General features: G+C 45.3%; 1 protein-coding gene and 1 pseudogene across 4 annotated transcripts in view; one reads left to right on the plus strand and one right to left on the minus strand.

Moving 5' to 3' along the window:
• Nucleotides 1–1,624: 1,624 nt before the first annotated feature.
• On the plus strand, nt 1,625–2,264 carry LOC118676910 (annotated as a pseudogene).
• A 12,473-nt stretch (nt 2,265–14,737) lies between these two features.
• Nucleotides 14,738–16,339, minus strand: part of TRIT1 (tRNA isopentenyltransferase 1) — a 43,913-nt gene continuing 42,311 nt past the window's right edge. For 3 of the 4 annotated variants that reach the window (XM_036350145.1, XM_036350148.1, XM_036350147.1), the window contains one exon: nt 14,738–15,618. In XM_036350145.1, coding sequence (XP_036206038.1) covers nt 15,449–15,618 — 170 coding nt within the window. In that variant the 3' untranslated portion in view covers nt 14,738–15,448. The remainder of the gene's footprint in view (nt 15,619–16,339) is intronic. The other variant, XM_036350146.1, reaches the window with a different exon arrangement.

Genomic DNA, 16,339 nt, shown 5'->3' on the forward strand with positions numbered 1-16,339 from the left:
AAAAAATTCATTTCAGACTTCTGACTCCACAGCTGTTAGATAACAATCTTGTGTTGTGTTAAGCCAGAAGTTTGTAGCTATTTATTATATCAGCAACAGGAAACACATTTAGGGTGGAGCAAATCTAGGTTTACAGTTGTGAGTATACAAACGTTTATTCTTGCATTATTATTTATTAATTATTGTATTATTTTCCATGCAAACAACTGTAAACCACTTTTGCCCCACCCTGTATAGATGGTAAGACCTGCTGACCAGGCAGTTATGAAAAAAGGAAAGGAAGGGGCCACAGGAAGGATCGAGGATGACAGCCAGGATTTTGACTTGTTTGATGGGACTGGGAGTGAAATCATGATAATCAGGATTGGGAATAGTGAGGAGGGGACAGTTTGGGGAGTAGTGGGAGGGCAATGTGTTCAGTCTTGCATATAGCGAGTTTGAAATGCCCCTGGGACACCCAGATGTCCAGGGAGGTCTTGAGTCTGGGATGGAGCTTGGGCGCCATCTGCATGCACAGGTTTGGTCTGAAAGTTGGCAGACCCTCTGGCCAGAGACAGAGGTTTCCTTTCCTAGCTCACACTCTGGGATGTGGGCTCCAAAGTCTCCCCCAGACGGCAGCCATTGAGCATTTCGTCCCCAGTCCTAGAGTTTCCCTCAGACCCCTTTTTGGACTGGGTGGCTGCCGTGTTCCAGACGGCAGCCTCCAAACTGACTCTCCCAAGGAGGTGCCCAGGATGTCACCTCCAGTGGCACAGGGAGCCTCGCACCTGCCAGAGCCTTGCAGGGCAGCCCACAAGGCAAAGGTCCAAGTAGACCCGCTATTCCGGGTGAGCTCCGTTAGCTTCTGAAGGGCCACCCGTCCCACTGGTCCATTTGAAGATGCAGCTTAGTGTATAAGCCACTCTAACTCCAGCTACACCTGTGGGCAGCACCAAGCCGTGACCGTGACCGAAATATCTCAGGGAGTTTCCCTTGGTTAAACTAAACAGAATACAAAGTGTATGGGGTAAAGTCACATATTGAAAAAGCAAAGTCTGCTCATCCTGCAGAACAGGTGGGAGCAAAGGCCTGGGAGCAGGCGAGGTCATTCGAGGAGACTGTGGCCGAGGAGAGGAGGCCCAGGGAAACCAACTGCTGAAGGTGGGCCAAAGAACAGAAGGGGGAACCCAGGGCTGACTTATAGGGGGAACTCAAAAGGTTCTTGATGAATAGGTCCTTTTGCATTTTATCTTCTGTAGAATATAAAGAGGAAAGAGACTGGAAAAATATGTGTATCAATTTAAAAAAAGATATGTTTATTATCCAACTAACTGAATTACGTGTGAAACTGGATTCTACTTAGAAAGGGCTTAAAAAGTAAATAGTATGAATATAATGTTACCCTAGGAAAATGATGGTCTTATCAGTGAATAAAACAAATGCAAATTCAAATACCTTAAAGTAACACTATAGGCCCTGGCTGGGTAGCTCAACTGGGTAGTGTCGCCAAGGTTGAGGGTTCGATCTGCAGTGAGGGCACATACAAGAACCAACCGATGAATGCATAAACAAGGGGAACAACGGATCCATGTTTCTCTCTGTCTCTCCCTCTCTCTTAAAATCAATAAATAAAGAGCGAGGAGCAAGCGAGCAGGGCAGGTCGGCGGCAACGGCGCAGCAATGCCTACATCAAAGGAACTTCTTTCTTCAGGCTCTTCTGGCAGCAATTCTGACAGTGAGGTTGAAAAAAAGTTAAAGAGGAAAAAGCAAGTTGCTTCAGAAAAGCCTGTAAAGAAGCAAAAGACCGGTGAGACTTCAAGAGCCCCGTCGTCTCCTAAACAGAGCAGCAGCAGCAGGGATGACGACATGTTCCAGACTGGGAAAATGAGGTGCGTCAGCGTACGGCACTTTAAAGGAAAAGTCCTCATTGATATTAGAGAATATGGATGGATCAGGAAGGTGGAATGAAACCAGGAAGGAAAGGCACTTCCTTAAACCCGGAGCAGTGGAGCCAGCTGAAGGAACAGATTTCTGACACTGACGGTGCAGTGAGAACACTGTAAAATCTGAGCCATATAAACCTGTACTGGCCTAGTTGTTTTAACCTGTCTTTTTACATTGGCTTTGTTTTTTAAATGTTGTTTTGCAGGCTATTGTATATTTGGATTGCAGAACAATTTGTAAGAATACTTTTTTTTTTTAATGTACATTATTAAAAATGTTCTGAGTGAAGCTAATTGTCAACTTTATTAAGGGGGTTGCTTTGTGCCCACCACCTAGTGTAAATTAAAAAAAAAATCAATAAATAAAAAGAAAAAGGATGATATTTTAAAAAAATAAATAATATAGGCAGGAGCATTTGAGATCTTGCTTCCTGCATATGTCATCAGTTTGGCTCAAATAAACTCTTATAAAAATCCTTAAAAAAAAAAAGAGATAACATTATAGGCCCATAAAACTAGAAGAAACAAAACCAGGCAGCAAAGCCCTCAGTTGGTGAGGCCACGGGAAACAAGGCACCGCCAACCTCAGAAGACAGCAACAGCGGCCACGAGGGGCAGGAGCTATAATAAAGTGCTTACCCCGGGACAGGGGCCTGGGGCTGCACATAAAAGAGATCCACGTAAGCGAAAACAGGAATTTTGATCAGGAAACAGAGGTATCTCAGGAGCCCACAGAAGCACCTTCGGCCTCAGGAGGGTCAGAAACCAGAAAGTCCACAGGAACCTCTTTCTCTCTCTCCTCCTCGTCTGGACAGACCTCACCCATGGCCTCTTCTCTCCTTCTCTGCAGTCTTTCTGCCGTGCACCCAGGTTCACACAACAGAGATTTATTTTGTGTCTGTGCCCAAACAGCAAGCTGCACCCGGCAAAGACTGAGTTGCAATTTGAAATACTCATCCAGGGTCCTCCACTGGCCTCATCTGCAAGGACCCAGCCAGGCAGGGGAGCTCCGGCCTCCACGGGGTGGGCATCTGATCCCTTTCCCGCCACAAGAGGACCCTTCATCTTTATGTAAATTTGGGAGTGTGATTAGATAAGCAGGAGGAAATGCCCCCGGGTGGAGATCAGAGATCATTAACCTGCCTAAAACTTCTGAGCTCCAGGCCCTGCGTCCAGCCAGGACACCCGGTTAAACTTTTTCCTGCTTCCACATTCCACATCCTCCTTATGCCTCACAGTCCATTCTGCACCTAGCAGCCAGACCTATCTCTTCATGTAAATCAAGATTACATTCTACCCCTGCTAACACACACACACACACACACACACACACACACACACACACACACAATAAAACCCTCTTCCGTTGCAATTAGAATAAAATCCAAAATCCTTACCTCAGCCTATCAGCCCCGCCTGACCCAGCCGAAGGCTGCTTCTGGGACTTTATCTTTTACATCTCAGCGATGTTTCTTTTTTAATGTATTTTTTTATTGATTTCAGAGAGGAAGGGAAGGGAGAAATGGAAACATCAATGAGGAGCATTATCGATTTACTGCCTCTTGCAGGCCCCCTATTGGGGATCGAGCCCATCACCTGGGCTTACACCCTGACCAGGAATCAAACCAGCAACCTCTTGGTACACAGACGATGCTCAACCAGCTGAACCACACCAGCTGGCACGCCCTGGTCCTGGTCCCTTCCTCCCTATAAAATCAATAAAAACATATTTTTTAAAAAGTATTTGTTGCAGTCTCCCCATATGCAAAATGGGGAGAAGAGCACCCACGATATTGTTTGAGGATTAAATGAGTTCACGCAGGTAAAGGGCTTACAAAATGCTTGCCGCAGAGCAAGCACTCAACATGTTTTCACGCATCATTCATTATTGTTAGTCCATTCATTTGAATTTTTAAGATATATTTTTTATTGATTTTAGAGAGGAAGGGAGAGGAAAAGAGAGATAGAAACATCAATGATGAGGGAATCATTGATTGGCTGCCTCCTGCACGCCCCCCACTGGGGATCAAGCCCACAACCCAGGCATGTGCCCTTGGCCGGAGTCGAACCTGGGACCCTTCAGGCCATAGGCCGACACTCCATCCACTGAGCCAAACCAGCTAGGGCTTCCCTGCAGTTTTTATTTTAATTTTTAAAAATATGTTCTTACTGATTTTAAAGAGGAAGGAAGAACGATAGAGAGGTAGAAACATCATTGATCAGCTGCCTCTTGCACGCCCCCTACTGGGGATCAAGACCAACACCCGGGCATGTGCCCTGACTGGAATCAACCAGCCAACCTCTTGGTTCAGAGGTGACACTCAACCACTGAGCCACACCAGCTGAGCTCCATACAGTTTTTAATTTAACAGCCGCATTTTAGCCTCCTCCACATCTCCTTATCTCAGATTATTGCATTGGCAGGATTGCTGGTTGTAAATTAAATAGGTACCATCTTTTTGAAGCCTATTGCTACACCAATCAGGTAGTGCCTACACTTCCTTCTGTTCCTTGCAACAGGTCTTTTTCTGAGGCAGGCAGCTCCTCTCGGTCTTCAGGGAAATGGTAAATTGCCTTCTGCCACGGTAGACTATTTCTTACTCCTCCTTAGGGAGGAAGTCTACAGGACGTGAACAAACCATCCTGGTTTGCCTGGCCTGAGCGGCTGCCCAGGACAGGGAACTCCGAGTGCTAGAATCAGGAACGTCCCAGACAAAACCAGACGCGTGGTCACCCTCCCTCCGGCTCTAGACAACATCAAGGAGGAGGGCAGCCATATTGGCACAGACGTTCCTCCAAATCTGTCGCAAAAGGAGGAGACCATTTTCTAGTATTTAGCACTACCAGCCCTTCCAAGTGGCATTTACACATGTGCAAGTCTCTCAGAAATAAAACAACTTCCTTCAACCCCATGCTTCCCATTGGCAACCACCCTCTCTCCTTTTCATAACTTAAAGAGCAGGCCACGCTCACTGTGACTACCCTCCTTCCTCCCACTCACTCTCCAAACCACTGAGATGTGACTTCCATTTGCTACCCACCAACTGAGCCTTCCCTTCCCAAGGCTACCACGATGCTCTCGTCACTAAAATCCACGGAATGTGTTTTATGGACATGGCCTCTCTGCACAGCCTCCCCCGCTGCTTACTAAAGCTCATCCCCCTCAGCTTCGTGATCCCAGCAGCCTCCTGGTCGCTCCCCTCTCTCTCCTCAGTTTCTGATGCAAGCTCCTCTTCCACAATTGTTGGATGTTCCTCAGTTCTGCGCTAGACCTTTGCTCTTCTCACTACACCCCCTGCTCAAGTGACCTCATTCTCCACAGCTTCGAATGCCATCAACGCTGATGACTTAGAGATCCCTATCTCTAGCCCAGAATTCTCTCTGGGCTCAACCTGAATACCCAGTTCCTCGCTGTACTCCCCATTAGGATTCTTCACAGACACTTCAAGCTCAACCACTCCCAAACTGAACTCATCCTCTGCCCTCAGCCCACGTCTGCTCTTTCTCCAGTGCTCCCCATCTTGGCCAAAGAAACCACCATCAATCAGTTGCCCAAGTGAGAAACCTGAGCCTGTTCTTGACCCATTATTCTCCCTCACCGTCAATATTTAGCCAATCATTAAGTCCTGTAAATTCTACCTACCAAACACTTCAGCCACCATCCCCCTGCCTCTAGTTTGTTTCAGCTGATTCATTCTCCACATTGTAGCAGGGATCTCCCCAGCAAACATATCTGAGGTTGTTACCTTGGGGTTAATGGTTTACAAGGACCTCTATGACCTGGTTCCTGCAGACCTCTCCAGCCTTTCTCCTAACACTCCCCTACCTGACTCACTCCTGTGTTTTCTTAGATGCCGTTTCTTCAGAAATTCTTCCCAGACTTCCCTGAACTGGGTCAGGAACAACTGTGCACGTTCCCCTCTCTGTTATAGTATCATCACATCCACTGACGTAGCATGGAAGACTTGGAACGCTCTGAGGACAGGCATTGTCTTGTTCACTGATACATATCTCTAGTGCATAGCATGGTAAATACTAGCAGTAAGCACTCATTAAGTCTGCTGAATAAATTAACAAACGCTCCTAATTATAAAGCTCTTATCTGTTTATTAGATCAGGTTCCCAAAGTCCTCTATTTGCCGTCATCTTTAGTCCAGTTCAAGCTATCATGGACCTGAAGAAAAATGATGAAGTGATCATTCAAAATAGCTAGAAGCTATTGATACAATAGAAAGAACGCAGCTCTGAGGCCAGGAGACCAGGATTCAGGTCACAGCTCTAATATTCTTCAGGCTGTGAACCACTCAACCTCTGTGGGCCTCAGTTTCTCCATCTGTGAAATCAAATGGCTCATCTAGATCAGTGCCTTTCAAAGGGGAGGAGACAATCAGAAGGTCCAGAGGCCCCTGTGACCTGCCCAACCCCCACGCGACTCTGTTTCAATCTATATTATATATTGGAGTTCAGGTAGGACTTTATTTGGAGGAAGGAACAAAAAAGATCCACAGCTAAAACAAGTTGGAGAATTGCCTGGCCGGCATTGTTCAGTGGTTGAGCGTCGACCTATGAACTAGGAGGTCATGGTTCGATTTCCAGTCAGGGCACATGCCCAGGTTTCGGGCTCGATTCCCAGTGTGGGGCATGCAGGAGGCGGCCGGTCAATGATTCTCTTATCATTGATGTTTCTATCTCTCTCTCCCTCTCTTTTCCTCTCTGAAATCAGTAAAAAATATATTTAAAACATAAATAAATACAAATAAAACAAGTTGGAAAACAACTGAACCAGGTGATCACTGAATTCTCTGCACGCGCTGACATTTAAAACAGCCGAAAGCCAGGAGTGCCACTATCAAGGGAATTCCTAAAAAGCATGTGAAGATTCTGACTGTGAACGTTTGGCGAGGTGGGCTGGCGCCTCCATCTGCCATCAGGAACCCACTGGTTTTCATGGGATTCTACCTCATTGTGCAGGTCTAGTAGGAAGGACACAGAGATATTTTTGAGTCCACAATAACATTTCTATAAAAGTCTTCAGCCCTCAATCCCCTTGATATTAACAAGGAAGCTCAGGAAGAAGACATAGCCTAAATGATTTTAAGTCTCACGTTCAGGTGGCTCATCACCCCCATCTGGAGATTCACAGCTGAGAATGCACTGTCCCGGGGGCTTTGCACAGCAAGGCCTTCCTTTTGTGTGGGAAGTACTCGTAGTTACCAGACGCCACTCAGGGTGCAGTCGGAAGATCTGGGCTTCTCTTAACCTGCCAGTAAGGGCTCTGTGTCACTGCTTAGGATGTTTGGTCTATTTAGCATCAACCCCACACTCACCCTTTCTGAAAATGGTTTTTGACCTCAGCCACGTTCTAGTCACATGGCTCTATAGGGAACTGCCATGTTCTTGGGCAACCAGCTTTCCTGCTTAATCCAGGGGGAGCGACAACAGAACTCAGCTCTGCACGGAGTCCTTCCTTAAGATCTTTAAATTTGGGACACAGGCCCACTTTGCGGTGGGGAAGAGCTATGAGGAGCGAGGTGTAGAAAATGCCAATGAGCATTTGAAGAAAACCGGTGTGCGTGGAGAAACGCATGGAGTCAGCACGCAGAGGAGAGCAAGGAGGGAGGGAGAGGCAGTGCTGGTGGTGGCAGGCCTGGGGCCCAGCTGCACCTGCCCTGCCCTTTTGTAAACTGTGGTACAATGCACCTAACAAAATTTATGACCTTAACCATTTTTAAGTGTCAAGTTCAGTAGTATTAAACATTGCACAGTGTTGTGCAACCAATCTCCAGAACCTTTTCTGTCTTGCAAAACTGAAACTCTATACCCATTGAACAACTCCCCATTTCCTTCTCTTTCCTGCCAACCTCAATTCTACTTACTGCCTCTATGAAATTGGTAACTTGACAAAAGTGGAATCATCCAGTAATTGTTGTTGTTTTTTTTACTGGCTTATGTTATTTAGCATATCTGCAGGGTTCGTCCATGTTGCAGGATGTGTCAGAATTTCCTTCCTGAAGATTGGATAATATTGCATTGTACATATAGATCACATTACGTTTATCCATTCATCTGTCGAAGGACGCTTGGGGATTATTTCCACCTTTTGGCTATTGTGAATAATGCTATGAACATGGGTGTACAAGAAGGCCTCCAACATCCTCCTAGCCCTTCTGGATATGTACCCAGAGGTGGAATTACTGGATCATATGGCAATCCTACTTTTAATTTTTTGAGGAATCTCCATATTGGCTTTTTGTTTTGTTTTGTTTTGTTTGCTTGTTAATCCTCACCTGAGGATATTTTTTTCTATTGATTTTTAGAGGGAATGGAAGGGAGGGGGAGAGACTAACATCAATGTGAGAGAGACACATCGATTGGTTGCCTCCTGCTCACACCCAGATTGGGGCCGGGGATCAAACCTGCAACCGAGGTACGTGCCCTTGACTGGAATCAAACCCAGGACCCTTCAGTCTGAGGGCTGACACTCCAACCCCTGAGCCAAACCGGCTAGGGCTCCATACTGTTTAACACAGTGGCTTCAGCATTTTACATTTCCACCAAAAGTGCACATGCCTTCCAGTTTCTCCACATCCTCATCAACATTTGTTACTTCCTGGTTTCTTAATAGGTAGGAGCCATCCTAATGGGTGTGAGATGTCCTTGCATTTTTGAACTTAGAACCAGAGAAAGCACCGCACAATCCCCAAGTGTCCTTTTACACCCCGAGGGGGATGTAAAAGCTCTAAGAGGTAAGGGTTCGGTGCTACTGGCAGCCCTGTCTCCCACCCTCTACAGAAAGTCTGTTTGAAGGGAGGGAGAGAGGAAGTCTCCACAGCATCAGATTAGGCAGTACCAGTTGTAGGTGGGACCTTGATGCCCTCTCACCCTTGAATTTGATGAAACAGCCTATTATCAATTCACCTTTCTGCTGGAGTTTGGTTTGCCTGGTTTCTGCTTGAGTATGTTTCACTTGTGAGCATGGGTCTTAACATAAACATCTTAGTAGAAGAGCTAATTCTTCAGAAATCTTCCTCTTTTCCCTTTTTTTTGGGGGGGGGGGTGTCTTGATTCCTTCTTATAAGGAGATGGACTATAAATACCTCCTATCTTCCCTCCCCACCACCTTTAGAGTGTTAGCACTGGCCCTCAGCCTCCATCAGTCTCACATTCCCTATAATGTTTTTTAAATTCTCCTCTTTAAGATCTCATCAGACAAGATTTTGTCAGTTGAAATATATCAGAGGTCAGCTCCGACAACTCGCTGATTTCACGGCTGGGGAAGTGGAGAGGTTTGCCCCTAGCAAGCTATTGGAGCCAATTGGTTAAAGCAGCCTAGAATTCGGGCTCTTTCCATGTTACTAACTTAGTGGAGACTGCAAGTTGCCCACCAAGATCTGTTCTCCCATTCTTGCTTGGTACATGGCTAGCCTACATTTCTCAGCCTCCTCTGAAGGTAGGTGCCGTCTGACTGAATTCTTGCCAACAGAAAGTGAGCAGTCCCCACACCACGGCAGGGTCTGGGCAGTAAGGCATCAGGGTGTGCCTCCTCCATGCTGTTCCCTTCCCACTGGCTGGAACCACTGATGACCCAGCTTCAACCGTGCAGGTTATGACAATGCCCCCAAGAGATTGCAGGCAACATGATATAAGGAGCCTGTGTCCCTGAATGACCGCTTGGAGCAAAGCTGCCCCACTGACCTGGACTGCTCACTTCAGAAATGTTAACTCCCCTCAGAGTTGTTATGTGAGAAACAAACCTCTTTGTTTTTTAAGCCACTGTTTTGTTGAGTCTGTTACAGCAGCTTAGCTTTTTACCCTAATACAACCATGCAACTTCCTTTGTGTGTATTCAGAATAGCTTTACAAATGACCAGTTAACCATCTTTTTAGAAAAAAAGCCCTAACCTCCCAAGTATGTGATAATCAAATAATGACATTCCTTCCTGTGGCTACTATCCCAGAATGTCTTCATCTGGTTAAATGCTATTTAACAATTGAAACGGATCATTTATGGAGAGACTCACTTGGTTTTTATGCTTTCATGTAATTAATTCAACAAATATTTGACTTTCTAGACGCTGGGGATATATAGAAAGGTTCCTACATTTATAAAAGCTTGCTTTCGAGTGAGTAGTGTTGTTTTTGTTTTGTTTTTTTGTTGTTGTTGTTGTTTTTATTTTATTTTATTTTTTTTTTACAGAGAGGAAGGGAGAGAGATAGAGAGCCAGAAACATCGATGAGAGAGAAACATCGATCAGCTGCCTCCTGCACATCTCCTACTGGGGATGTGCCCGCAACCAAGGTACATGCCCTTGACCGGAATCGAACCTGGGACCTTTCAGTCCGAAGGCCGAAGCTCTCTATCCACTGAGCCAAACCGGCTTCGGCTTTGTTTTGTTTTTAATGTTGTGTTTTGTTTTAAGCAGAAAAATCTGTGTGGAATGTGGAACTGAGTCTAAGAATACAAATAAGGATCAAACCATGTGCCTACATTTCAACTGTTTTCTTGTTTAGCCCTAAAAATCAATCAAAATTAGGACTAAGAATCCAGTTTTCTTTTCAAAGTATTTCCTAACCACTTAGAACTGCATTGTCTGAACTGTAAGAAGTGTCCAAAGCCTAGTCAAGATTTTTACTTTGTCAATTACATCTCAATAAAACTGGGAAGAAGACTTTACTGACAGGTAGACGGACCTAACAGCTTGCTGAGTGTTGGAATTAATTGCCCAAGCCATTCAGACTGGAGATGCTGAGTACCTGGACTTGCCTGGGGATTAGCTAAGGCCAGATGGTGTGAGATGGCGCTCCTCATCCTCACTATAGGCTGAAACAGCCCAAAGCTAGTCTCTATGGCAGGGGTGGGCAAACTTTTTGACTCGAGGGCCACAATGGGTTCTTAAACTGGACCGGAGGGCCGGAACAAAAGCATGGAGTGTTTGTGTGAGCTAATATAAATTCAAAGTAAACATCATTACATAAAAGGGTACGGTCTTTTTTTTCAATAGTTTTATTCATTTCAAGAGGGCCGGCTGCGGGCCGTAGTTTGCCCACGGCTGCTCTATGGTCTTTCCCTTGCCCACTCTCAAGTGAGATTTGCTGAGATTTAGTAGTTGAATGAGAGGTCCTGGCTTTGCCACAACTTGCTTCCTGACTACGGAACATTCATGTTTTGGGCCTCAGTCACCCCATCTGTACAGGTGATATGGCTCCTTCCGTCTCTACATTTATGACAACCACTAGAACTACTTCCCTTCCCTACACTCAACAGCCATGCCATTCAGAGGGAGCAGGCAGAGAAGGGAACGTCTACCTGAGGGCAGTGCCGCAGACCCCGGCACCCAGCAGATCTCTAGTGTTTGACTTCCCCAGGTTCTCTGCTGCTGGTGGCGAAATTCTAAGAACAGGGGCACTGGACACAACCACAGTGCCTTAAACTTTGTAGGTGCTTTCTTAATAGAAATTCATTTCCAATTGCCAAGAGCAGCAATTTTCAACTGATGCGCCACAAGAATTTTCGAAACATGCAATACCTAGTCAGGGACACTGACCCATTTTCCCCTCAATTGTCAAATTAAAAAATTACAACAGCCAACACAATAGCCATCCGGTGTGAATGAATCAACATCATACCCTTCTTTTGGTCACACCGGCAAAAAACTGTATCTGGTATGTTGCAGAATTTTAGTAATTAGTTTATGTGCCATGAGACGAAAAAGGCTGAAAATTGCAGCCAGAGATAGCGATGAGTTGAATGGGAAGTTGCTGCACCAGGTATTTCAGATGGAAGGATTAAAGGCTTTTTGAGGGTGGGTTGTTAAAACTAGTTTTTCCTGCTTGTCCACTGAAGCTTTTTAAAAGCTTTAAAACACATTTGGCAACTCGAGTGAAGAGCATTTCAGAAAGACTAAGGTCCCCCCTAAAAACAGCCGGCTTCACACAGCTCCACAGCCTGAGCACTGGAGTCTGCCGGCTCGCTCAATGCCAGCTCTGCCGCTCACTAGCTGCACTCTCTGCCGGGCCTGCTTCCCATTGGCCAACAGGGACAGGCGGGCATCTCCCTCCCAGAGATGTGTGAGAAGATAACGTATACAAACTGTTGGTCCTGCTTGACTCACAGTAAGTACATCCCACTTCCAGTGGGAAGATGTGGCTTCCACCATGTTAGCTCCTGAAGTAGTTAACAAACTGCAAATTATGCCATGTTTAATGTAAAGGCCAACATGGGGTGAATACGATGCTAATTTCATCTTTGACCTGGGAAAATTTTATTCTTGAGATTCAAATCAGATAAAGTGGGGTGGGGGGTGGGGGGGGGGCTAAAGTGCAATAAAACTCAAGGGAGCCAGGACACCCCACAGACTGGGAGAAGAGGGAGAAAAGCAGCCACTGAGGTCAAGTAGCAAAACCCAGCTTCCCAGGTCACATGGTAGCATACCTGCTGCCCTGGCCCCGACTCCTGCCCTGGCATCACGCCGTGCCACATCAGGTGCCTCGACACAAACCTCCCCCAACACACACACTCACTCCCACACAAAGGTGAGGCAGCTGCTCACACTGCCTGCCCTTGCAGCAAGTGTCCTTCCTTTGCAGACCTTATCACAGATATCCTATCTAATAAGGTGGGAATATGAAAACTGACCATCATGCCATAACAAGGCTGTGCCCATAGAGAGGCCGAGTTCCCGTAACAAGCCTTAATGAGCAATCAGCAGGGACCTCAGGCCGCGTCCCCCGCCTGGCAGAATTTGATGGGGGACCTCAGGCCATGCCCCCCACCCAGCAGGGCTTGACGGGGGACCTCAGGCCGCACCCCTCCACCCCAGCACCAGGCCGGGGGACCTGAGGCCATGCCCCACACCCAGCAGGGCTTGACAGGGGACCTCAGGGCACACCCCCCACCCCAGCACCATGCTGGAGGACCTGAGGCCGCGCCCCCCGCCCCCGTACCAGGCCAGGCGAGCTGAGGCCGCGCCCCCCCAACTGGCAGAGGTTGACGGGGGTGGGACCTGCCGGGTCTGGATCTAGCCCAATAGGGGTGGGGCCAGCCGGGTCTGGGTCTCATGCGACTTCGAGGCACACGTGGGTAGGCAGGGACTCGACTTGGGTTCCTGTGGCGTGTCCCAGACTGACAGGAGGAAGATTTTCATGCACATTTTACTAATTTTCTTTCATCTCTGACACTTCTATTACAGAGAAAGGGCAAATAGCAAATTAAAATATTTCCTCTAATTAATTCCCTTTTAATGTGCACGAGTTTTGTGCACCAGGTCACTAGTAATTCTATAATTATATGATCAATGTGGATTTTTTTCATCACCATGTATTCCTAGAGCCTAGCATGGCACATGGCACATCATTTCTAAAATGTGCGCTGGCTGAATGAATGGGCTGGCCATAGCTTGAGAATTTATCAGAGGCTGCTTTCAGCCTAAACTCTGGCATCTGAATAAAGATCACTATACAATGGTGAGTACACTGGGGGACCCTAGGGTGGTGGTCAAGGCCAAAAACAGGAGACCTGACAGAGCTGGCAGGAGAAATCCATGTGTACCCAGGTATTGCCAATAGGTAAGGTGACAGATAAACACAGTATGTGCTATATGCCATTTTTTGGGGTAAGGGAAAAAATAAAAAATATATACATTTGTATTTGTTTGGTTTTGCTTAAAAATTCTTGAGATATGTAAGAAATTAGTAAGTGATTATCTATGGGGGCAGAAGGGCATGGAGGTGGGAGTGAAATTTCTCAATGAATTCCTTTATATCATTTTGATTTCTGAACTATGTAAAAAAAGTCTGGTAAAAAATAAAACTTTAAAAAAATATTTGAAGAAAAAGAAAGGAGTGAAGCTATGGAATTCAGCGCTGTTTAAAAGCTCAATCAAGTTTGATAGTTCTTTTACTTTACCCTCTCCTTATATGCACAGCTAACAATACATTTACTAAGAATTGCTTTTTAAGGTCTAGCAAAAGTGATCTTTCTTCCACAATCCCTTACTCTCCCTCCAAAGTGAAGTTCTACACAGTTCTTAGAGCCTTTGATATTCTCTTACCTAGGTCAGTTGTCTGTGTATATATATGATATTTATAAGCTTCCTGAAAGCAAGAATCACCTCATTTTTAAAAAATACTTAAAAAAAATATTTTTATTGATTTCAGAGAAAGGAGAGAGAGAGAGAGAGAGAGAGAGAGAGAGAGAGAGAGAGAGAGAGAATGAGAATATCAATGATGAGAGAAAAATCATTGACCAGCTGCCTCCTGCACTCCCCACACTGGGGATCGAGTCTGCAACCTGGGCATCTGCCCTTCACCGGAATCAAACCTGAGACCCTTCAGTCTGCAAGCTGGTGCTCTATCCATTGAGACAAATCAGCTAGGGCAATAATCACCTCATTTTATCTCTGTATTCCCTCTTGCCTAGTTCAGGGACTCTCATATAGTAGGCTCTGAACAAATAAAATATTACTTGAGAAGAGAGTTATTGCTTAATGGGTACAGAGTTTCTGCTTGGGGTGATGAAAATGTTTTGGAATAAATAGTGGTGATGGTTACACAACACTAAGAATGTAATTAATATAAACTTAAAAATGCTTAACTTTATGTTATATGCATACATACATATACGTAACATTGTTGGCAGCTCAGGTCATTCCAAAAAGAGAGCTTCAACTGGCGATAACTTAAATCTCTAATAAAATGAACAGAAAGTGTGATCATATGAAGAATGTCAAATCTGAGAAAAAGCCATCTGTTGGTAACAAATCAGACTGTATATAAACTAGATATATACATATATATCTTTTTAAGGACTAAAGAGGCTCTTTCAAACTTTTTCTTTATTTAAAATGTAGATTCCTAGAAACAAAAAAACAAAAAATAGATAAAATGTAGATTCCTAACTCAATAGAGACAGTAGTCACAGTAATTACCACACAAGAGGACCTCAATAAATGTCGATGCCCTTCGTTTTTCAAATCCCATGTCACAGCCACCTTGGGCTGAGTCTCTCCTCTATGGAATTCCAAGAACTGGTTTGGTTCACCTAATCATCTAACTGGGGCCAGTCCTTTCCTGCCATTCACTCAAATCCAAAACTCCTGATTTGTGGGGCGCACAATCCTTTGGTCATCTATAAAAGTGTCTGGAAGTTATCGATATTTTTAGTCAAAGTCAGGGACATAAAACTCATTTTTTAAGGGATATAGTGAATCTTGGTATTCATCAGCAAAAAGAGCCCCTCCAGTGTGAAAAAGTGCAATCTGTGTCTCTTTTAAAAATAGAACCTTTAAGGTTAAAAGAAAAAAAATCCCTTCCTGAACTCACATTGCCAGACACATCAGCCACACAAGAGCTGACAAGACCTGCTGTTTCCATGACAGAGAACATGACACTTTGAAACCACACCACTGAATGAAAGAAAATGGCGGGAGCTTTCTGCATAGCGGTCCTCCGCCCAGACTGGGGCACAGACTAACCCTCCCCCTGAACCAGATCCCTGCCACTTTTGCAAAGGCCACTGGCCATGTCCCTTAAACACTAGATTTCAGGTCTTCATCATTCTGCCCTACGGATCCCTTCTCTTCAAGCTCTTTGTCACGGTCTGGGGAAATACTCTGACTTCCTATGGTGGTGAAGGCATCTGAGTCCAATCGTCTTCTTTTCTTCATTTGGTGTAAATGGGATTTGGATTTCATATGTGCTAAATAAAACAACAACAACAAACAACTCATTAGGCTTTTCTAGAATTAATCCTAGCAGCATATAAAATTAGCTATGCAAACCTTCTGTTTAATAATAACAAGAACAACACATGTATTGGTATAGCTGCTTAGCAATTTTAAAGGAAGAATAAGTTATATGGCCAGCGAGCTAGCAAACTATAGCAAGCTACCACGTATCACACACACCCTGCTACGTGCTTTATATCACTAATCCTCCCCAAAATCTTGCAGACAGTACTATGCAGCTCATTTTATATGGGAGGAAACTGAAGCTCAGAGATGTCTTACATTTTGTCCAAGACCACACAGCAGGAGAGCTCCTCAGCTTACCTATAGTTCTGAAAAGGGGCCAAATTTTCCAGAATCAGAACTCTTAACTCAATTTTTTGGTATAGGGCTCCCGTTACAGATGCATTTCAACTCACATGACTAAAAAGTTACAAATTCAAATCCTTATCTGTATTGCAGGACAGCCTGCCACAGGCCTGGGGCACCCAGAGACGCCCTTCCTACTCCTTCCCTGCTCTACAGGTTGCCCCTCCTGCACTGACATCCCTCTGCCTGGGTCAGATAAGCCATCTGAATGACTAACCCACAAGGCTCACATTATGCAGACACACAATGCTCTGGGCAGATAACAAGAAACCTTCTCTGACATCCCTTCTGAGGGTCCACAGAAGCAGTAAAGCTACTATTGCC

Source organism: Myotis myotis, unplaced genomic scaffold, assembly GCF_014108235.1.
Source record: "Myotis myotis isolate mMyoMyo1 unplaced genomic scaffold, mMyoMyo1.p scaffold_m19_p_2, whole genome shotgun sequence".
NCBI lineage: Eukaryota > Metazoa > Chordata > Mammalia > Chiroptera > Vespertilionidae > Myotis > Myotis myotis.